The following is a 24,785-nucleotide window of genomic DNA, read 5'->3' on the forward strand; positions in this document are numbered from 1 at the left end:
ATACTGGAATACTGCTATCATGTCGTCCCCTAATTCTTCTTTTCTTTAGACTAGCCAGACCCAAAACCTGCAGTCATTCTTCAGAGGTTTAGTCTCCAGGCCTTTGATCACCTTAATTACTCTTCTCTGGACTTTTTCCAAAGTTTCAACATCTTTTTTGTACTATGGTGACCAAATTTGGTTGCAATATTCCAGGTGTGGTCTTACTAGGGTTTTGTAAAGCGGCACTAATACCTCATGTGATCTTGATTCTATGCCTCTGTTTATACATGATAATATTGCTCAAGCCTAGTGCAAAGGGCATGGTCAACTAAGTCAAAGTGACACTCACAACCTGGAAAGCGAAGCCCCACTCTTTTATTTATTGATTTATTTGTTTGTTTTTGATGTTGCATTAGATGTGCAATGAACATAAAATAGAATGAGGCTTAAATTATAAGGTCACAAACACCAAATTGACTTCTTGCCAATACTTTTAGGATTCTCTGTCTGATTGCCTCTGCTAGCTAGACTGATGTTAAAGACATTATTAGGAGCCTAATTTTATTTACTTTTAACCAACAGTTATTCACAAACATGCTAATGTCTTTATAGGGTTTTCTGCATCACTTCAATGCACTGCACTCTATCATCACATACTGATTAATATTAGGAAAGAGTTCCCCCCCCCCATATGCTTAATGTCTGACTACATCTTGCACTCTTTATAATATTTAAGGGATTAGGTCAGTTGTGGAGCTGACTTCCTACAAGCACACAACTTGATGAAGCTGTTACTAGTTTGTGCATTTATAATTTAAAATGGCAAATGTAAGTATTCTTAATCTTCAAGGTTTCAGAATATCCTTATATTCCAGGATTCAATCTGGGTTGGTCATCAGGACCAGACGTTTGGCCTTCCGAGCTTTCAGACTGGTGCTGGAGCCCATCTTTAGGGAACTTCTCTTTAGCAGAGTGTCTGCTTTGGGCAATTCTGTGTGTGATATTTATATGGTGCCTATTGTATGTGGGTTTTTAGATGATGAATTGGGATGTTGATAGCTGGCTATTAAGTCACTGGCTGTTGTTTTCTTGTGCTGCCAAGCCCTTGCCTCCTAAGTACTTGAAAAGCACTTGGTATGATATCCTTATATCCACTGATTCATTCATTCATCTATCCATCCATCACATTTCTACAACAGCCAACTCATCTAAGTGACCCTGGATGGTTTACAATAAAAAAAGATATCATGATATAAAAGCATATATAAGAACAAAGTTAAAAACAGAATTAAAAAGATTAGAATTAAAATATTAAAAGTTACAGTTACAAAGGTGGAGAGAACATCTTCATGATACCAACATTCCCATAGTTGCACATCACTCTTTGACTCCTTTGCCAATTGGCAGAGCCAGGCCTTAATACTCTTTCTGAAGGCCCGGGGTGGGGGACACTCACTTCTTGGGGTAAAGGCAATGGCAGAGAAAGCTCTCTTCCTGGATCCCTCCAGTCAAACCTTATGTACTAACCTTATGTACTAACTAGAAATACCTTATGTACTAACTAGAAATACTACAATATCTAGTAGTGAATATCATCCTCATTTATAAGCCTACAGCAAAATGTTTAGGACTTTCAAAAATCTAGCAAATGGATTTGTAGGCTGCATCATTTACATGATACAATTAAGGTCCTGAATAAAAGATTTTGTTCTGGGAAGCGGCAAATAATGATATACAGATTACATAGATCAGAGCCAAAGTATACAGTATTGCGGGGGGGAGGGACACAGATAGATACCTGTAATTTTCTTCTTTGACATCACACATTAAAGGCTTTTTACAAAGAAGTTTCACATCTGTATCTTCTTCCTTTGAAGACTGTAAATGAGGGGCAGGCTTTACACCAGTGTGACTGGGACTGGGACATTTTCTGTTACTGTTATATATAAAAAAAGAGCAATTATTTAAAATCCTGCATTGATGCAAAACGTAAACTGGAAAATAAAGCTGAATTTTCAAAACTATTTTATTTAAAAACAAATGCAAGTAATAAAAGAAAATTCAATCATACAGTAATTAAGAAATTCCTATCAACTGAATGTTAAAGCAAATAATAAATCTGGGTCCTCATTTCACCGACCTCAGAAAGATGGAAGACTGAGTCAGCCTTCAGCCAGTAAGAATCAAACTGCCGACAGTCGGCAGAATTAGCATTCTAATTACTGCAGTCTAACCACTGCACCACCACGGCTCTGCTCTATTGATTCTCTATTTTAACACAGTGGTTCTCAACTTGTGGTCTGTGGATTCCTGCGGGTCCACGATGTCATCACAGGGGGTTCACAAAGATTTGAAGAAATGTTATCATTTAGATCTTGAGTGAAGTGTCTTGATGGTCCGTGGCCATGGAACATGGCCACAAAAGGCATTTAAAGAGGGTCCATGGTGAAGAACTACTGCCTTAACGTATACGTTTATTCTCACAAAAAGAGAAAATATGTAACCTAATTCCCCAGTTTGTGTGCCTCTAGTTGAAGGATTTGTCTTCAAAAAAACCATGCATTATAAATATAAGCATGTATATAATCGATATATGCCATCAACAAAAGACATTTATACTTATCAGGATTGAAATCACTGCAATTTGTTCCCAATGCCCAATGGAGTTTGGGTTTGTTATTTCTTGAACAGCAATTCCCCATGGTTTTTCTTTTCAAAATGCAGAAAAGATTCAAACACATGTTCTGATGACATATGGGATTAAGCTGCTCAAGAGGAAGAAAAAAGCCGAAATCCTCTGGGAATAACTAGAGCCTTACAAGAGACCTAAAGCACTTCTCTAAATTTCAGTTTTAGAAATACATACTGATGAATCAAAAGAACTTCCAAGTTCTTCTCACAAGTACAAAATGAATTTACTTAAATAATTCACATTTAAAAAAAAAATCAGTTAAGGCCTTTAGAGTTTGTCCCTATATCCTGAAACAAATACCACATAAGATGACATATGTGCTTCAGGTTCAGCCACGGTAAAACAGTAAAACACATATAGTACAATAAATAATTTGAGCATAATTTCATGGACAATTACTTGATTATAGGAGAGGCTGATCTTTCATTTATTTCTGACTTTCGATTCCAATGCATAGGTGGATTATTTAGAGGGGTCTCCCCACTTAAACGGTCCGAGAGAGTATGCTCTTTGTTCAGGTTTATTTCAGAATATGGGCAGTTGATCACACTGAAAATTAGGGACAGAGAAGGAAAAACAGAAGATTAGACACTAAAGCATTTCCTAGTTGAAACAAACATCATACTGGTTACAATTTCTCTGAAATTACTTGGAATTCATTAACAGACAGAAGCATAAATGCCTTATGTTCGTAACAGCAGCATCACTTTCTGCCAAGTATGTTGAAGCATACAATGTTTATTTTTGGGGAAGCTTGTTATGAAGCATATTAATTTGTGATGGATATTTATAATTTAAAGACAAATATTTTCTTTATTATTAGAAATAAGAAAGCCATATTCTCAAGGGTCAATAGGTTAAGGGAATGAGCAAAATAATGAAGTACTCTGACAGGATAGCAAGAATTATGAATAAAAATTGGTTGTTTCTCCTTTTTTCTTTTCCTTTCTTTTTTGTTGTTTTTGCGGGTGTTTGTATGTAGGTCTTTGGTTATTCGGGTTTGGAAAATTGGAAGTGTCTTGGCGACGTTTTGACGAAGTGTCATTCGTCATCTTCAGGCTGGTGTTTACAGCTTCGTGCTTCCAGGAGCATTGCCAAGACACTTCCAATTATTCGGGTTATTCCAAACCCGAATAACCAAAGACGTGTGTGTGTGTGTGTATATATATATGTATGTATGTATGTATGTATGTATGTATGTATGTATGTATGTATGTATGTATGTATGTGGGTCTTTGGTTATTCGGGTTTTCTCCCGCGTAAAATTGGAAGTATCTTGGCGACGTTTCGACGAAATCCCATTCGTCATCTTATAGCTTCGTGCTTCTAGGAGAAATGTGTGATCGCAGCTGTTTCTTCCTTTTAACTGCTAGTGGGGGTTTTGGCGATAGTTCTGGTCTTTTTAAAGTCAATATCGTGTCTTGTGGCTTTAAGGTGTTGGACCAGGGAAGAAGTTGGTTCCTCTTTTTTGACTGAGTTCTTGTGTTCTTCAATGCGTGCAACACCTTAAAGCCACAGGACACGATATTGACTTTAAAAAGACCAGAACTATAGCCAAAACTGAACACTTTAACAACAGAATAATCAGAGAAGCCATCGAGATAGAAAAACGCCCACACAGCATGAACAAACGAGATGATACCTCCCGCCTACCAGCCATTTGGAAACCCGCCCTTATTGACAAACGAGTCCTTAACATGAGGAATGACACCAGACCCACACTCACTAGGTCCACACAGGATGTCACCACCACACATCCAGCCAGAAAGCAGACCCAAACCCACACTGATCAGGAAGCACAATCAAGGACCAGAAGCCAGACCCAGCTGCAACATTAGCCATTTCAAACCCCTCCAATCCATACATGCAGCAGACTGACACCCACTACGAAGATGTAGCACGACCACGAACACGAAGCCAAACAGCAGCAGTGCAGCTCACCAGCTCAAATCCCCCTGCAACTCAGACTAATCTGAGCACAACCAAGCCCCCACCCAAACAGGACACACCCCCATCCAATCAGAGCACAAAAAAACCCCCATCCAATCAGAGCACAGCCAAGCTCCCACCCAATCAGTTCAAACCCCACTAAAATCCAAGACAGAGAACAAGAAAACGGCACAGCCCTCCTCCTATATATAAAAGGCACCACAGACAGAATCAGCAAGATCCTCCACAAACACAACATCAAGACAACATTCTGCACAAACTGAAAAATATCCACCATCCTAAGAAACCCCAAAGACAAAATTGAGTTAGAAAATCAAGGAATATATGAAATCCCATGCACTGCCTGCCCCACCACATACATTGGACAAACCAACAGAAGAATAAGTGCACGCATTGAAGAACACAAGAACTCAGTCAAAAAAGAGGAACCAACTTCTTCCCTGGTCCAACACCTTAAAGCCACAGGACACGATATTGATTTTAAAAAGACCAGAACTATCGCCAAAACTGAACACTTTAACAACAGAATAATCAGAGAAGCCATCGAGATAGAAAAACGCCCACACAGCATGAACAAACGAGATGATACCTCCCGCCTACCAGCCATTTGGAAACCCGCCCTTATTGACAAACGAGTCCTTAACATGAGGAATGACACCAGACCCACACTCACGAGGTCCACACAGGATGTCACCACCACACATCCACCCAGAAAGCAGACCCAAACCCACACTGATCAGGAAGCACAACCAAGGACCAGAAGCCAGACCGCAGCTGCAACATTAGCCATTTCAAACCCCTCCAATCCATACATGCAGCAGACTGACACCCACTACGAAGATGTAGCACGACCACGAACATGAAGCCAAACAGCAGCTGTACAGCTCACCAGCTCAAATCCCCTGCAACTCAGACTAATCTGAGCACAACCAAGCCCCCACCCAAACAGGACACACCCCAGCCAATCAGAGCACAAAAAACCCCCATCCAATCAGAGAACAGCCAAGCTCCCACCCAATCAGTTCAAACCCCCACTAGCAGTTAAAAAGGAAGAAACAGCTGCAATCACACATTGCTCCCAGAAGCACGAAGCTGAAGCCTGAAGATGACGAATGAGACTTCGTCGAAACGTCGCCAAGACACTTCCAATTTTACGCGGGAGAAAACCCGAATAACCAAAGACCTATATACAAACACCCGTGAAAACCTCAGAAAACAAATATATATATATACTATATATATATAGTAGCTTGTTATTTTAGCTAAATGTTATTGCCCTTTTGTACCACATGACAAGAAAAATATATGAAACAGAAGTCTTGCATTTTATAAGTTCTCCTAAGAGGAAAGAAAAGTAATTACAAATATCAGTGTGAGGATCACAGTCTATCTCAGGTTTTTCAAACTTTCAGATTGTGGAGCTGTTCATTAAAAAAAACCCACTTTAATCTGATCTGGCAATGTTCAAGGGAATATATTTTTTTAGTCTTTCATGGAACCTCATTAACTGCTCGAGGAATCTGAAGGTTCCCCAAAAGACAGTTTAAAAATCTCACCTCCATCCTATTGTTCCATGAGATACTAATCTTCAGTATCTCTATTCCTCAATTTAGCTTCTTTGGATAAAAGCAGCCAGCTTTATTTTCCCCGAACTTTTGAAAAGATAACCCTGTTTATGAAATCAGCAAAGATACCATAATATTACTGAATCCAAAGATTTTACTGTTGCCTATTTTCCTTCCTTCAATATTCTTTTCTGAAGTCAGGAAATTATTAAAATGAGCAGAAATTAACTTATGCTCAGTGCCATAAAGGTTGGAAGCCAATTCTTTATTATAGTCTTTGTTGTTGTTGTTTTTCTCCTTTTTTTCCTTTTCTTTTTTCTGGAGCTTTTCCCAGTTTAGTTTGCATTAGTTTTTACCAGGTTTATTAAAAATTTCAGTAAGGTTTTTCTTGTCAATAAACTGAAGCACTTGACTTCATGAAATATATTAATTCTTTTCCACCCAAGAAGGCCTTTCTTCATATAAGTTTTTTTAAGCCTAACATTTTATCTGCTGTTTCTTTTTCTCCCAAAGCCATTGACATTTTTCCACAAACTATCTCACATTTCACTCATTGTGACAAAATTATCTTGAGAGTCCTAACCAAATGCCTATTCATTATGAAATGTTAGCCACAAAAGCAGTCTAGTTTGTGTAATGTTTAGCTCATTTTTAATAGTCCATAACCACGCCTTTTGAAGTTTAAATTAAAGCTGTGCATTCAAAAAAACCCCATCATTCTCATATTAATCTATTTTTGTTCATACCATTTTTCTGCAATTATTTGAAGATTTAAGCATTATGCCTTCTTTTCAAATAAGACACATTTAACATTTCACTGACTTTCATCAGCCACAAAGAGTCAATATATTTTGTCACTTTCTTACAAGTCAGTGGATCCTTTTCATCCTGATCATTTTATGCTCAAAAGAGGCATGCCCCGAGATTTTTACACTAATGTATTAAAGATTGGGAATCCTTTATTGATAGATGCTAAGTTGATTGGTGAATAGATGGTGGAAAATGTGTAAGACAGAAGATAAGGGGAGGGACTGGTTTAAACTTTTTTAATTTTTTTAATTTTTAAATATTAATTTTAATTGGGGTTGAAATTTTATTAATTTAAGGGTTTTAAGTCTTATCATTTTAAATTTTTGGCCAATTATTGAATAAGTTTTTTAAGCTCCTGTTTTAATTGTATATTGTTATTCTTTTATATTGGCTGTACACCGCCCTGAGTCCTTCGGGAGAAGGGCAGTATAAAAATCTAATAAATAAATAAATAAGAATGTTTAATTCTATTATATATGATTATGGTTAATTTTTGTAAATGATTTATTTTGGATATAAATGTGTAATTTTAGGGGTACTATTTGATATATTTGAGGTATAAAGGAATAGGAAGATGGAATATTGTTTAATTTTGGAGGATAGATAGTAAAATTTAGGAATTTGGATTAAATATTATATTTGAGAGATGGATGTAATGTTGTTATTTGGTTAAATAGAATTTAATTGTTATAACTGATATATTTTGGATAAGTTATAGGTGTAATTTTAATAATGTTATTTGATATAAGCAAGGTAAAGTGAAGATTTTAATTATTACAATTGACATATTGTGGAGATAATATAGGATTAACAATAATATTAGTAATACTATTTGATGTATGTAAATGATACCAAAGATATGAAAAGATGGATTATTGTTTACCTTTGGAGATTGGACAGTAAAATTTAAGAAATTAAGTTTGGAAATATGAACTATTCTTGAGAGATTGCTTAAGGAAGAAAGACATTACAAAAGAATCCCTGGTGAATATTGGAAGATGGAACGTTGTTTTGGTATTGATTGATGAAGGTTGGATATTAAAAATTATGTACTTTATTGAAGAACAAACACCAACTCAATCGGAAGTCTCTGAGAACTCTAGGAGTGGAATGGTCTGATATATAATGGATTGGAAGAAATGTAAATATATATTTTTTTGTTTCTGGAAGGGGAGTTAAAGTTTTAAGGAGTGACTATGGATTATGATTTGTGTTATATTTTAATTTTTGACTGTTAGTTTTATACCCTGTATTCGGTTCTGGGAAGTCCGGGAGAGGGGGGAGGGAGGGGAAGGGAGGGGGAGGGAGGGGGAGGGGGGGATGAGGGTAGAAAATGGATTGATGGTTAATGTACAGGGATGATTGAAGATGTATAATTAATGTAAGGTCGTAGCTGCCTGGCTACCATTTCAGAATGATGGAAATGGAAGGAAGGAGAAGAGAGAAGGAGGTAGGAAAGAGAAGAGGAGGAAGAGGAAAGGAAGAGGGATAGAAGAGGGAAAGGAAAGGAATAGGGAGGAAGGAGGAGAGGATGTAGATAAGAGAAGGGGAGGATGGTCGTGGAAAGTAGAAGAAGGTAGAGAAGGGAAGAGAGTTAAAGGAAGGGGGTGGTGACAGGGCAGGTCCGATTAATTGTATATGACTGTACACTAAATATGTTATTGGATATGAATGTTAAAATAAAACTTTTTTAATAATAATAAAAAAGAGGCGTGCCCGTTTAAATATGATCCAATATAATCCAATAATATGAATGAGGGCATGGGAATCACTGGTTGATAAATAGTTGCATGCAGAAAGTCAGATGTTGAATTCTTAGACTCCCAAGTCAGCAGGCCTGTGATGCCAAAGACTCATAAAGTGGTGGCTGCCTCCCTTTGGCACATCATCCCTTCAGAAATTAGACCAGCTCCCACTCTGACACTCTTTCAAAAGGCCTTGAAGACTTGGGAACCCAAAGTGGCATGGAGCCCATCAAGTGGCTCATTTGACTGTGTGCTGTTCCGTTGTGTGTGTGGGGGGGGATATTGTTTTTTTTATATATACTGTATTTTTCTGCTTGTAAGACACCCAGAGTCACTGTGAGCGAGTAGGTGGCCATATAAATTTCAGGGAGGGAGGGAGGGAAGGAAGAAAGGAAGAGTAAGCAACTAAGTTCATGCCAAATAAAATCAGTATTGTACCACAAGTCTGGAAGGGATAAAGACTAGACTTAGGACTTTGGGAACTGCCTTTGTTCTGCTGAACTAGCTTTCTTCATGAGGTGTAAAATCAACATGATAAACATGAATACAGCAACTCAGCCTAATGTGTGTATGCAGTTGCATGGGATTCACATGTCTATATGCACAAACAAGTATGCAGTCTTGAATATACATGCCCTGAGACCAGGGTATTATAGACCCTGCTATAATATAATATGTATTATGTGGTGGCCTTCAATTAGCCAAGCAGTATAAAAGTTCCCAAAATCATTAATTCTATTATTTCTTTCTTCCATAGTTCCCTGCTGACCCATGCATGTGCAGTAGGTTTTCTACCTCCACTATGATGCTTAGCCTGGAATTTTCCTCACACAGTTAATATGCTTTTCCCCCCAATCCTTTCTATTGTATTGTGAACAAGAGAATTACGTTCATATTATTATATATAAATTTGCAGCCATGTAGGATAGAAGCAACATTTGAAATAAAGACCTTCAGTTTTGACTGCGTATACATAGGAAAGTTCTTAACGATTTTGCAATGATGCAGAATGGAAAGAGAAGTAGAATTAATTAGTTCCATCTACTACTGACTTCATTTATTTTAATCCCTGGCTATTAGCTCAATCGACTATTAGCCATTAATCACCATTTTCCATTCTATCTTTTGCAGCCAACAGTTTTTTTAAATAAACAATGAGTAAAGACAGGCTCCAAGCCTCTATATAACGAGCCTTTTATTAATAAGTGAATGTTAATTGATTTACTCCATAAATTGAGGTAGAGGCTTTGAACACAATGGGATTGGATATCCCCTGCAAGAAATACATGAACACTGGATGTTTGTGAAGAATAAGAAATTATACAATTCGGTTGACAGCACTTTTGCTAAAGAAGAGATTTTTCAGGCTTTTAGGATTTAAATTTAAGTAAGTACTATATAGAACGTAAGCATACTTAATAGAATAATAGAGCTCTCAATGTTATCTCCTAGTTTCAATGCAATACAAAGTAAAAAAAAATTACAATATTTCTGTGTTAACTCTTTGAGAACTTTATTGCAGGGTACATGCATTATACATTTCTAAGAGCCCTAAGCAAAACTAAGAAACACTAGAAAAATCAGGAATGAATGGATTAATCCTTCCAAATGAAAATAGAGCAATAGAAACAAATGTGAGGGAAAAACCTCTTAACAATTGTATTAGACTCTTGTGCATCAGCCTTTCTCTGATACCTGTTCCTGACCCATCCAACCTCACTGAAATGGAGACTTAATTTCTCAAAATAAAGTGAAATTTCAACATCTATATGAAATTATTGAGAGATTTCTAGTGTATGCAACGTAATTTCATTTTAATGTATGCCAATTAGTGTACAAAGTGGCAATAAAATATTCTATTCTATTCTATTCTATTCTATTCTATTCTATTCTATTCTATTCTATATTCCTATTTCTATTCGTTTTGTTAAGAGGTTACCAATATGTTGATTATACTCAAATGGATGGAGGACAAAAAGAAAAGAAATCAACCCACTACTATTGTAGAGATATTGATTATAGTGCTTTGTTCATTATCTGTCCGCTTTGGATTGAATGGCTTTCTTCTAAAAGGTTATATTTGCATTTTGAAAGATTCTTGCAACTTGATGCACAGATTTTGATTTACTCAGATTAATAGAATAACTAGGAGTCTACCAAATGAAGTTATATCGTGTTTCCCTGAAAATAAGTTTGGGTTTTATATTAATTTTTGCTCCAAAAGACACATTAAAGTTAATTTCCCATTAGGTCTTATTTTCGGGGAAATACAGGTACTAAATGCATCTGTTTGGCTGATTATCTTAATGGGCTTATTTTTCGGGTAGGGCTTATATTACAAGCATCCTGAAAAATCATGCTAAGGCTTATTTTCCTGTTAGGCTTTATTTTCAGGGAAACACAGAAGCTATTCACACTTTGTTAGTTTACTGTTGGAGGATTCCCTTAAAACATAATAGGAATAGGACCCAAATGAGAAATTGGAGAAGATAATGAGAAAAATGAGAAAAATAAAAATCAATATTATAGCAGGATCCAATCTGAGTCAGCCACCGGGACTGGAAGTTTAATTTTCCGAGCTTTCAGACTTGTACTGAAGCCCATCCTCAGGGAATTTCTCCCAAAAGAGTGTGTGCTTTGGGCTATTCTGTGTATAGCATTCATATCCACAGAATACCGAATAGTCAAACACACAGAATAGCCCAAAGCACCCACTCTTTTGGGAGAAATTCCCTGAGGATGGGCTCCAGTACGAGTCTGAAAACTCAGAAGACAAGTGATATAATTAAAACCTATCTTGCTGAAGTCTCAAGTAATGTTCACTGAGTGTCCTTTTCCCACATGCCCTCATCAAATATGGTGAGGAAAATGGCAGTTAAAAGACTGTTTAATAATGAAGCTTAAATGTGGAATGTCCTCCCAAGAGAAGGTAACTTGGCATCCATGATATGGCCCATTTTTTCTCCCAAATATTTTAAATTGTGCGATACAGGTAATTATTGACTTACAACTGGTTGCTTAACAACTGTTCAAAGTTTTGACAGATTTGAAAAATTGTACTTATGAGCTGGACTCAAAGCTATTCATCGCTGTACGACCTTGCGATTATGTGATCATATTTGAGGCACTTAGCACCTAGCTTGCATTTACAACCAATTGCAGTCATATTTTCTGGGGGGAGTGTTAACAGGCTTGGGTTTGTTTTTGGGTTTTTTTGGCAAAAAACAATCATTGGATGAGTTGGATTTGGAACGACAACTACATGACTTGTTTAACAACCTTTGTAAAGATGGTTGTAAAGTTTAGTCTGGTCATATGGCGACCCGACTACAACTCAAATGACTTATGACCAAAATTTTGAGCTCAGTACAAGGACCTATTACCTATATTCCATCTTGCACGTTGGCTCTTGTATATATGCTATTGCTAACTACTGGTGGGCCCAGCCAATTGGAAATATTCTTATTTTTGTTGTTTTGTCTTTGTGGATAATTTGTATCAAGTTTAATAACTTGGATAATAACTCGACAGTAATTTATTAAATAACTTTAGTAACTTAAGTTACGAAACAATTGACATGTCTACTCTACTCTATATAGCATATAATATGGAGTTCTCATAAAGAAACACAAGATATTGAGTAATTCATTTGTATGCAAATCTGAATCTTTTTTATTACTATAGAACCCCGAGGTCCCTATTAACATTTGCATTTAAAAAGACATTCAATTTAGCCCTGTCATACTTTGTCACTGCACATTTTCATCCAACTTAAGCATTGTGCTATCAGAAAATGACTGATCAACCTGCTTTCAGACATTTACTTGACAACATAAATGTACCTTGTCATGAACATTTCCAAAAGTATATTTAAGTAAAAGTTTCAACAGAGATTAAAAAAAACCTGGACTGAAGCCTGATGTGAATGACTATGCCCATTTTATCCTGCCTCTATTAATTCAAATGGAATTTCGATTTGAGAATTCAGGGACAAAATAGATTTGCTCAGGGAGAGATATGAATATTATGTTAGTTCCCTGAGTGCTACTTACACCCTTATATTTCAATGCTTTTCGTATAGCAAATTTGTAACCACTTTAAATTACAAACCACAGTAGCAGAAAATATAAGTTATTACAACTATTTTTGTGGTTTAAATAAAAGCATGCTTTTAATAGTTTAGTTCCTCATTCTTAGTCATAGTAGCCATCTAGTTGCCAACAGGAAGCCCATAAAATAATAGCACCCTTCTGCTCTTATTTCCTAGAACTGATAATCAAAAAATACAATAAATGTAGTATGTATTTATTGACTCCCTCTACACATGCTATTTTCCACTCCATTTTAAGGAAAGTATTTAAGCCCACAATCTATTAAGAGGCAAAAATGAAACCTAGTAAGCCTAATTCCTCAAAACTATTAATTTAGCCAAGTGGGTTAGTTAGAATCAATATAATGCCTGGTCATGGAATGTACTTTTCTTGGTTATTGGTCTACAGGCATTCATAATTCAAATACAAATAAACATATATTTAGGCAAAAGGTAAAATCTGTATTCTACTCAAGATCCTTCCAAGGGGAAGGGACAGCCCTGATAGAAAAGCAAATGCAGATAGAATTTTTTAAAAAGATATTTTTTCTGATATCCCATATAGATGAGGGGACATGAAAAACTGAAGGCTAAAGAAGAATATTAGTTTTCATATCCATTGTAAAATACTGAAACTGGATAAATACTTGAATTGTGATTTAGTCAAATGATAAATGCATAATATTTACTGATCAATTTCAATACAACTGAAACATTTTGTTGAACTTTGACTTACAATAACCTATAGACTTCAAATATTTGGTTTATAACTTAAAGAGTAAAATTATGAAAAAAATACTATACTGTGTGACTACCAGACTAAAGCTTTGATGCCAATATAGACTAAGATTTTGATTTTCATTAAGGAATCAAACTAACAGCTCCACACAAAATAAGGGCCATATTCAACAGGCAAATATACCTAACTGAATGTTAAGGAGAATCTCTTACTAGGGAGCATTATACCCTATTTCTCTGAAAATAAGATATCCTCTGATAATAAGCCCAATTGGGCTTTTGAGCACATGCGCTCAAATAAGCATCCCCTGGAAAATAAGCCCTCCCTGCATATTTAAATGCAGAGCTGGAAATCAGGTAAGATGGAAAGAGGAGCCCCATCTTGCTCCACACTCCCCAAAATAATAAGACCTCCCCAAAAATAAAGCCAAGTGTTTATTTCGGGGTTCAGAAAAATATAAGACAGGGTCTTATTTTCAGGGAAACATGGTATTAGTTAAAACATTATTGATCTATGGTGAGCACTCACTTAATCAGGTATTATCTTCTGGTCACAATGAAGTCATGCAATTGAGTGATGATCACCAAAACAATGTAAATAAGTAGACACTTGACGGTCCTTTTTTTTCGCAACAACATCTTGTCTCATGGACAGCAATTAAATCAAATATACATCCTTATTCTAATGGGGCACCTCTTGCTGAGCTACTGAAGTACCAGTTCTTCATAACACATACCTGTGATGGCCCATATGCCTGGCTCTTTTTATGTGTCCAACTCCCCTGCAGCCTGCTGTAGGGCACCCTCCTTGTTCTAAAGCTTCTACTAATTCCAGTGGACCTAGACAAACAATACAAAAACCAACTTCAACATTAGCTTCATATTTACTCAAATCACAGGGGTGGGCAATTAATTTTCCTAGGGTGACACAGGAGAAATGGCCTGTTGTGGAGGACCATCATCCTGCCCCTCCTCCTCCAATGAAGAGTTGGATGTGGGCCATAAAATGCCCAAGTCTTCAAGAGAATATAAATGATGAAACCTTCCCCCTTGATCTCTTTTTAAATGCTAAAGAGAGTCCAAGTGAACATAAAATATTTGAATTACATTGCAACAATGGGACTGCCTAGTCAATCAAATCGTCTGAGTATAGATAAAATAATGATTTCTACGACTTTGAAAAAATCCACCTGGAATTCTTGTGACGGGTTAGAAAACATGTATACATTTTCTCTTCTTTAAAATCAGAATACCCACAAATATAAGAGGCTTCAATTAACCAGTGTTTCCCAAAATATCCACTGATTTCCTACACAATTTACTACACAACCTGGCTCTGTCACAGCACATTATTTTGTCAAGGCAGAAGAAAACATATTGGTAATTATTGTATTGTATTGCATTTTTATTATCTTACTAAGAGGGGGCTGAAGAGGATGTCCAGTTTTTCCACACCAGCCTGCAGGATGTATGTCTGGGTTATCTGCATCAATCCAATAGTCATAAATACTATCCCAGCCATCAAAGTGGATCTAAAACACAAAGTTGTAGAATTTTGATATCCTTGCAGTTTCAGACTACTTTTTTTTTATATATAAAAATTAGGTTATTTATTTTTTATATTACAGCTTTATATATTTTTTTATTATTATTTTTATTTATTTTGTTAAACATAACAGTATATATAAGTATAAGCATGAAATAACCATACAAATTGGATACAATCAAGGGGAACATTAGGACAGGGACGGTAGGCATGCTGGTGCTCTTATGCATGCCCCTTACAGACCTCTTAGGAATGGGGTGAGGTCAATAGTAGATAGTTTTTGGTTAAAGCTTTGGGGATTTTGGGAAGAGACCACAAAGTCAGGTAGTGCATTCCAGGCATTAACAACTCTGTTACTGAAGTCATACAAATGACACAAAAGAACATCATGTTTGTACTAATTATGGTGGCTTTATTTTTACTTTGCCAAGATAACAATTCCAGTTATATTTTAACAAGCCCTTTAAATTTTTAACGCATGAGTTTAAAGTTTTCAGATGTTTCCAAATTCAATCTTCAATGATGTTTGGCTCCCAATGCTAAATGCAGCTCAGCACATTATTTTCTGAAGCCTGCCAAATGCTCATCTGAATTGGAATAGGGTATAACAAATGTCAGAAATGGTATAAGGTTCGCTATGGGGTGCTTCAGCCAAAACCCAGCAATAAATGCCTGTTTTTGGCAAAAACATAATAAAACATGGTCATGTGACTGCAGGATGCTGCAAATGGCTATAAATACAGGTACCCAACCCCTCCTCCCCTCACCAGACTTCAGAACCGATCATAAGTACCTTTTGGATGGTCAGTTGTAATTTTGAACAGTCACTAAGCAACCAGTGGTAAGTTGAGGACTACTTGAAATTTCTCTTAACTAAGTTGTTCCAAATTGTACTCAAACTATTCCAAAACAAAGCATCAAATGTTTAGATCCTGAAATCCCTTTATCCTAATTACTGTCATTTGTCGTTATGATTTATCCTAATCATAATACTTGGTAATTATGAGCTAAGTATATAACTCAAAAGAGATTAAATTCTGATTATCAGAAAGATAAAAGTCATGATGATGTTGATTGACTTGGTAGGTCTGAAATCACAAACCATGGTTAATTTACCAAATTAGCAAACTAAGGTGTCACTTCCTTCATGTTAGTATAACAGTGGAAACAGCTGGTACAATCACATTTGGATTAACACTGAAAACAGTTGATTTTTTCTTTAACTACTGACAGCACAAATTAACAGTGCAATTAGGAGTGAAGTGTAATATGGTATCTCCACAGGATGCAAACCTCACAATCCATGCAAACTGATAAAGACAGAAAGAAAGTGCTTTTGTCTTGATTATGTGTTTATTGGAGATTTAGAGTGCAAATTTATAGGGTGCCTTCTGAATGTGGTGAGAGCACCATGTCTCATCACATGGTGATGAGTTAAAACTGGTGAGTAATGTATCTGAGATCAGTCCACCACAAATAAAAAAACCCACTTTCATATCTAATCATGGAACTTAAAATTGTTATAGACTTTATCTGAATGGGGACAAATTCAATAGGATGAAGCTACATTCGTCCTATTCAATGAAGTGAATAGAGGAAACCAGAGTAGTATTGTAATAAAGTATTATCATTTATAATTGTTCAGCAGGTAATAGATGCTCCTGTTTAAAAATCAAGAGATTTTAAAAAAAGAATATAAATTACTTTAATTCTGTGATCTTCTGTTTCAACCACAGTAGCTACTCTGATAAGCGCAGGATTCCTCTTGTCAACAGCTTCAAGTTTCATATTCTTCTGAAATCCATGAGAAAGTTTCTACAACAGAGGAAAGTACTTTTAGTAATTTGTATCTATTATTTATACCACAATGTTCTATGCTGAGGATAGGATTCACTGGAAGAAGCTTGCTGCTCTCTGTGATTCACGAGAATGGAACCCATGATGATGATGATATTCTATAAAATGTTAACTAACTGTATAAAATGATTATTGAGTTGATTGACAATTTGGGATCCCTTGGACTCTTAAAAATAGGTAGTAACCATGGCCAACAGGGCCCTGGCACTTACTCATTGTCACTCATGTATTAGTGATTTCTTAATTGGACTATAATATTGGAATACACTCTACATGGCCCTTGAAAGCATTTGGATGCTACAATTGTTCCAAAATACAGTAAGTCAAGCAATTCTATGTGCATTTCATGGTACCCACATAACACCTTTAGTCTAGGAGTTACACTGGTTAGCTTCCAGTTGCTACCTATCACATTTAAAAATCTGATAAGATTCAAGGCTTGGGTTTCTGCAGAATCATCCTCTTCTAGCAACATCTGTCTGTCTGATAAGATGTAGGAGATTGTGTCCCTCTATCAAAGACTGCCATCTTCAGGGACCATGAAATTATGCCTTCTCAGTTGTTGCTCTAGTCCCACCAGCTCCATCACCAAAGTAGCCACTCCCTCATGGCTTTCAGGAAATTAGTGAAAATTTTAATTGTCTATCAAGCCATCGAGGCTGGTTCACTGTAATTATTCCTCCCAAGTAAGAAATTGATTTATTATTTTGAATATTTCTCCCGGTTTTATGTTAACATTTATATAATTATAATATACATTTTTTTAAAAAATACCTTATTTAGATATATTGCTTTTAATCCAGTTAAAAGTCCTATAAGCCAAGTAAATAAATAAAAATAAAATAATCCATGTATCTAGTAGTTAACAAGTCCTCTTTTTTCTTATGTTGGTCAGGAACATAAGTGATAGAAGTAATCTTCAACTTATGACCATTCATTTAGTGACAAAGTTACAACAATGAAAAAAGTGACTTATGATTGTTTTCCACATTTATGACTGTTGCAGAATCCCCATGGTTACAATTGGCAATTGGCCTGTATTTATGAGAGTTGCTGTGTCCCGGGGTCATGTGATCACCTTTTACAACTTTCTGACAAGCAAAGTCAATGGGGAAATCAGATTCACTTAACAACCATTACTAATTAAACAATTGTAATGGTTCACTTAACAACAGTGACAAGAAAGGTCATAAAGTGGGTCAAACCTCATTTAACAACTGTTTTGCTTAGCAACCGAAATTTGGGGCTGAATTGTGGTCATAATCAAGAACTACCTATACACTGAAAATAAGCCATGTTTAAGTAGTGCATTTCCTCTATTCTCCTTTCATGAAATATCATTAAAGGATAAAAAGGGAAGAAAGAAAAGTTAAGATATTGTCTTAATATCTTAAATATCCAGATATTGTCAGGTGTTGGATCTGGCTGGAAGACCAACTGGTGAATTCCAAACATGGGGAAAATATTATCTAAAATCAAAGCAACAAGGTCATAAGGTTAAATATTAATATTGATCACAGCAGCAATAGTGGTGGTAGATAATAAGCAGAATAAGTATGAAAAAACAATAGATGTTTCTTACCACTTTAAAAGCTCTAGCAGGTGCAGGTAAAGAACTGGTTTCTTCCAAATATTTTTCCCAAGAAAAATGTTTGCCATGAGGGTAGTCTAATTGATAAATAATGACAGAAAATTTAAATATATCATACACTGGATGTATTCAATTGCCATTGACTAACATCTGGATGTTATTCTGACTGCAAAGTACTCTACAAAGAGTTTTTTTTTAGTGGAATCTAGAGTGCAAAATTCTGTACTACCATTAGACAGTCCCCAAAAAATCCCTCTAGATCTACTGGCCTGAAACAGTTTAAGTTCCAGAAGTTGTTCCTGGAACTCTCACATCTTGAGAGATAAATACCTCTTTCACTCTTTGATCTTGTCTTCTGGCAGCTCTGCGCATGCGCACACTGGGAATGGGCTCCAGCTGTTCCTCTGCCTCGCTGCTGTCTATCTCCCTCTCTGCCTCTGATGCAGAGCCCTTGTCCAAGCTTTCCACAGCCCCCAGGACTGGTCCAAGTTCCTCCCCAACCTCCTCACTGTCTGACTCTGCTGCCAGCTCTGCTGGCCGCTGACGGGCCACAACAGTTCCTGAAGGCCTCTGACAGCGAAAAGGTGGCCGGGGGTGATGCGCACAAGTGAGGTAAGTCACTGGATGATTCCCCCCCCCCCAAAAATAAGACCTGGTGCCTTTTTTGGTGGCAAAAAATATATATAAGACAGGGTCTTATTTTTGGAGAAATACGGGTATAGATATTCACAGGGAAAGCCATTTCTTAGCAAAGCTCAACTGAACAAAATTTCTGTATATAAATGTTAAAAGAAGTTTTTTATTAAATGCTACAGTGGGAGAAAAGTTGTTAATGCTAGTAGGCCTATTTCAAGCTTCCTGTGTTGCTAAAGCATGCCCTGTTAACAGGTAACAATTTTCAATGTATCACCTTTCCAAGTGACTCATAGTATGGCAATGAATTACACCATTGATATGTGTGGGCTAAATTACAGAGTTTGTTCCTGAGAAACTACAATTAATTCACTTACAGGTTAAATATTTATAGCTTATATAAAGGTTGTTCGATAAGTAGATTTGCATTCTAATTTTATAACTACAAAATGGTATTTGTAATTTATACGGCTTATTTCTAATTATTAGTGTTTTCCTGGTAACTTTTTCACTTTTTGCATATATCATTTGCTCATATAGAATAGAATAGAATTTTATTGGCCAAGTGTGATTGGACACACAAGGAATTTGTCTTGGTGCATATGCTCTCAGTGTACATCAAAGAAAAGATACGTTCATCAAGGTAAAACATTTACAACACAATTGATGATCAATATATCAATATAAATCATAAGGATTGCCAGCAACAAGTTATAGTCATACAGTCATAAGTGGAAAGAGATTGGTGATGGGAACTATGAAACAATTAATAGTAGTGCAGATTCAGTAAATAGTCTGACAGTGTTGAGGGAATTATTTGTTTAGCAGAGTGATGGCCTTCGGGAAAAAGCTGTTCTTGTGTCTAGTTGTTCTGGTGTGCAGTGCTCTATAGCGTCGTTTTGAGGGTAGGAGTTGAAACAGTTTATGTCCAGGATGCGAGGGATCTGCAAATATTTTCACGGCCCTCGTCTCATTCATATAAGTTCTGCATGGAATTAAAATCTTTCCCATTTTACTGAACCATTATCCAAAATGCATGTGAAACTAGCTTGTCCAATCATAATATCTGATCATAAGTTCTTATTTGTTTTTACCTAACTCACTCTTAAATTGAGATGTTTTAAAATTTTGGCATTCTAATAATTTCTCATTAAAAATGTTAAACAAGTGAAATAAATATGTAAAGTTATGCTATTATACAGACCTGGAGGAATTACAAGTGTTTTTCTATGTTCTTTGCACCATCCAACTGGATGAATATGTGGACTAGCTGCTTCACACCTGCAGGAAAAATAATGTATTAATTGTGCACCTTTCCTATAAATATCTTAATTGCAATTAAGATGTTTTTTCTATTATAGTTCAAGGCCAATGGGGCACACATAAACATCTGGACTGCTTGTTAAATGGGGACACTGAATAAATTAATTATGATATTGGAATGCTTTTTCAAAGAGAGGGTGTATGTAAACATATTTAGGAAAGCCTGAAATATATATTTGCTAATAAAAACATTTGATTTAAGACAATCTAACAAACAAAATTATACTTTTAGAGTTTCCAATCCAGAAAGAATGTCCTGTATGGATGCTTCACACATCACTGGATGCAGCTGAATATTTTTATTACTTGAAACTACATTTATTTTACTGTTACTAAATTTTATTATTGTATTTATTATATTTCAGAAACATCTTTTTAGACACTAGTAATTACCTTGTATACAGAGAAGTGAAAAATGAATATTAAAATTGCATTATATTACACGTCTTTGTCCTATAAAAAGCGGTGTCCTAGGTAGGTACAAGTTAAGAAGATAATGAAACATAGAAATAAATACAATAAAATAGTAAATTATATACAAAATTCTAATTTTAATAGTTTGCTTTTTTTAAAAAAAAAATTTGTTACTGCATTAGTAAACAAAACATAATGAAATTTCTGCCTGTATTTTTCTAATACCTGTGCTATTGTTCATTTTTTTAATTGGGATAGTTCATAAATATTATCAACTAAATATTTTTGTTGGTTTATATTTAATAGGATCAGATACCCATGTTAAAATATTACAGATCATCTTATAGCCCCATCTTGTGTTCAGAGGAGAAACTTTATAAGCCATACATGTTTTGTGTTAAAAGAAGCCTTTTCCTTAGCAATCTACTTTTTATCTTCCAAAGGTAAAAAGAAAGAAAAAAACCACCTTGACATTTTCCTTTTTCTTTTTGCCTCTCTTTGACTTATGGGAGATATTGCCATAGAAGTAAAATGCATATTTGTTGAATGTTCTATAGGCTGCATCCAAGTGGGAAAGCTCATTTCACTTGCAGCCAGGAAAGAAACATAGTAAGTTGGAACAGGACAAATGACTCTTGATTTTGGAGTTCTATATACAGTATTCACAACCAGGAATGTAGTTTATTTATTTATTTATTTATTCATATTTTTATACCGCCCTTCTCCGAAGACTCAGGGCGGTGTACAGCCAATAAAACGACAAGAATCCTAACAAATTAAAATACAATATCAAGTTTAAAAAACTGATTCAATCGCTGTATACTTAAAATATTAGCTAAAATTTATCAAAACTAAAACCTTAGTAAAACCCTATTAAAACCCACTAAAACCCCCATACTAAAATCAATCAGGCCAGCCCCGCTTGGTGAAAAAAGAAAGTCTTGAGCTCGCGTTTAAAGGTCCGGAGATCAGGGAGGAGATGGAGTCCCACCGACAGCTCATTCCATAGAGCCGGGGCCCCCACAGAGAACACCCTTCCCCTGGGGGCTGCCAGCCGACATTGACTAGCTGACGGCACCCTAAGAAGACCCTCCCTGTGGGCGCGCACTGGACGTACCGGCCAATGGGAGGTAACTGTCGGCAGCAGGCGGTCCCGTAAATATCCCGGTCCAATACCAGTTAAATGCAATATTGAATTAAACTCATATATTAATTGCAATTTATGACCATTTTTTTAAAATTTGCATCCAAATCACCCAAAAAACAAAGGTTCTTTTCCTCAGTCTGAGGGGGAGAATTGTGGCAAAATAAAAGGGATTCGAGTGGATACACTGCCATGGAAAGTATTTATCTTCCTAAATCTGAAGGTACCTGCAGCTGCTTTCCAAAAGAAAAAGTACTTGTAGATAGGGAGAAGAATGTGAAGAAGAGGATAGGAAGGCTATTCACAAATAGAAATTTAAGCATTAATGGCGCAACATGAATATTTTCTGTGGAGTTCATTTCATGGTGCCATTGCAGCTTTTAAAGAGCCAGCTTATCAGGTTTACTGCCATAATATGATACTGTTAAATAAATACGTGTGGCCCTATTTATCCTAGATTTTAATTGGCTGTTGAAAATAGTTCCATTTCTGTCCTCATTTTATTAAGGGTGCTGGGCTTAATCTTTAAATTATAGGCTGGTTGTTTGTATGTTTTGAATTATAAATTAGTTTTCCATGAGGTCATAGACTTTGCCCTTTCAAAGATTTGCCTTGGAAACATCTCAAAAGTTCTCCAGCTGTCACAATGTCATATTAAGGACTTGTGAGACTCTGCCAGCCCATGAGTTACCAGGTGGCACTTTTATAAATTAAAACCATTCCATGGAGTGAATCAATGGGAAAGCAATCCCCTTGGCAAATTAATTCAAGTCTGGTTTCTGTACCACTGCAATCACTGTACATACAGATAGTCCTCAACTTATGACTACAACTGAGCCAAAAAATTGTGTTGTTAAATAAGAAACTTGTTAAGTGAGTTTTGTCTCATTTTACGGCTTTTCTTTCCACATGTGGTAAGTGAATTGCTGCAGTAGTTAAATTAATGACATGGTTGTTAAGTGAATCTGGTTTCCCCCACCGGACTTGTCAGAAGGTTGCAAAAGGGGATCGCATGATTCCCAGACACTGCAATTGTCATAAATGTGAGTCAACTGTCAAGCATCCGAATGTAAATCACATGACCATGGGAATGCTACAAGGGTCGTAAACAGTGGTGGGATTCAACTTTTTTAACAACTGGTTCTGTGGGCGTGGCTTATTTTGGGGCATGGCTTGGTGGTCATGTGACTGGGTGGGCGTGGCTAGCTGGTCATGTGACCGGGTGGCCATGGCTATGGGCATAGAAACTACTCAGAGGGCTAAAAAAAGTCATTTCTGACCAGTCCTCGCACTTTTGACCGTTCCTCGCACTTATGACCATCCTTACATTTATGCCCATTGCAGCATTTTTAACAACCATGTCACTCATTTCACAACTGCTTCTCTTCACCACGGTTATAAGATAGGGCGCAAAATGTAAAATGTGAGGACAGTCGTAGGTGTGAGGACCAGTCAAAAGTGTGAGGACAGATCAAAAATAACTTTTTCAGCCCTCTGAGTAGTCCCTATGAACAAAATGCTGCAACAGGCATAAATAATGACAGGTCATAAGTGTGAGGACTGGTCAAAAGTGTGAGAACCTCTCAGAAATCACTTTTTTCAGTCCTCTGGGTAGTCCCTATGTGCATAGTCCCTATGAGTATATGAGAATGTGCATAGGGACTACTCAGAGGGCTGAAAAACTTATTTTTGACCTGTCCTCGCACTTTTGACCTGTCCTCGCACTTACGACTGTCCTCACATTTTAAGTTTTGCACCCTATCTTATAACCGTGGTGAAGAGAAGCAGTTGTGAAATGAGTGACACGGTTAAGAATGCTGCAACAGACATAAATGTGAAGATGGTCATAAATGCATGGTCTGGTCAAAAGTGCGAGGACCTGTCAGAAATCACTTTTTTCAGCCCTCTGGATAGTCCCTATGCACATTAGGACTACCAGAGGGCTGAAAAAAGTGATTTCTGACAGGTTCTCGCACTTTTGACCAGTCCTCACACTTATGACCGCATCACATCACATCATTTACGCCTGTTGCAGCATTTTTAATAACCATGTCACTCATGTCACAACTGCGGTGCTTCATGTGACTGGGTGGGCGTGGCCAGGTGGTCATGTGACAGTTTCTTTGCCCTAATGACAGTTTGCTGCAATGTTCGTAAATGTAAAAAACGGTCATAAGTTTTTTGTTTTTTTTTTATTTGAATTTATATCCCGCCCTTCTCCGAAGACTCAGGGCAGCTTACAATGTGTTGAGCAATAGTCTTCATCCATTTGTATATTATATAGTATAAGTCTAATTTGTATATTATATAGTATAAGTATAATAAGTTATATTATAAGTCAACTTAATTGCCCCCAACAATCTGGGTCCTCATTTTACCTACCTTATAAAGGATGGAAGGCTGAGTCAACCTTGGGCCTGGTGGGACTTGAACTTGCAGTAATTGCAAGCAGCTGTGTTAATAACAGACAGACTTAGTCCGTTGAGCCACCAGAGTCACTTTTTTAGTGCCATGCTTATTAAACCAATTACCAGAACAAATCCATTCTCCCTCCCTCTTTCTCTCCTTCATCCTTCATCCTTCTCCCCCTCTTTCTCTCCATCTTTCTCCCCCTTTCTCTCTTTCTCTCCTTAATCTCTTTCTCTCTCCTACTCATTCTGTCATCTCTTTCTCCTTTCTTCCTTTCTCCCCTTCTATCCTTCATC

The 24,785-nt window shown here is 36.5% G+C and overlaps 1 protein-coding gene across 1 annotated transcript in view; it reads right to left on the reverse strand.

Moving 5' to 3' along the window:
• The window catches only part of L3MBTL3 (L3MBTL histone methyl-lysine binding protein 3), a 68,930-nt gene that overhangs the window by 15,271 nt on the left and 28,874 nt on the right, over positions 1-24,785 (reverse strand). Inside the window, exons 11-17 of the mRNA XM_058171972.1 lie at positions 20,404-20,480; positions 18,558-18,643; positions 16,823-16,933; positions 14,990-15,104; positions 14,310-14,412; positions 3,074-3,223; positions 1,781-1,918 (exon numbers count right to left, since the gene is read on the reverse strand). Coding sequence (XP_058027955.1) covers positions 1,781-1,918; positions 3,074-3,223; positions 14,310-14,412; positions 14,990-15,104; positions 16,823-16,933; positions 18,558-18,643; positions 20,404-20,480 — 780 coding nt within the window. The remainder of the gene's footprint in view (positions 1-1,780; positions 1,919-3,073; positions 3,224-14,309; positions 14,413-14,989; positions 15,105-16,822; positions 16,934-18,557; positions 18,644-20,403; positions 20,481-24,785) is intronic.

The sequence above is a fragment of the Ahaetulla prasina genome, chromosome 1 (assembly GCF_028640845.1).
Source record: "Ahaetulla prasina isolate Xishuangbanna chromosome 1, ASM2864084v1, whole genome shotgun sequence".
Taxonomy (NCBI): Eukaryota; Metazoa; Chordata; class Lepidosauria; order Squamata; family Colubridae; genus Ahaetulla; species Ahaetulla prasina.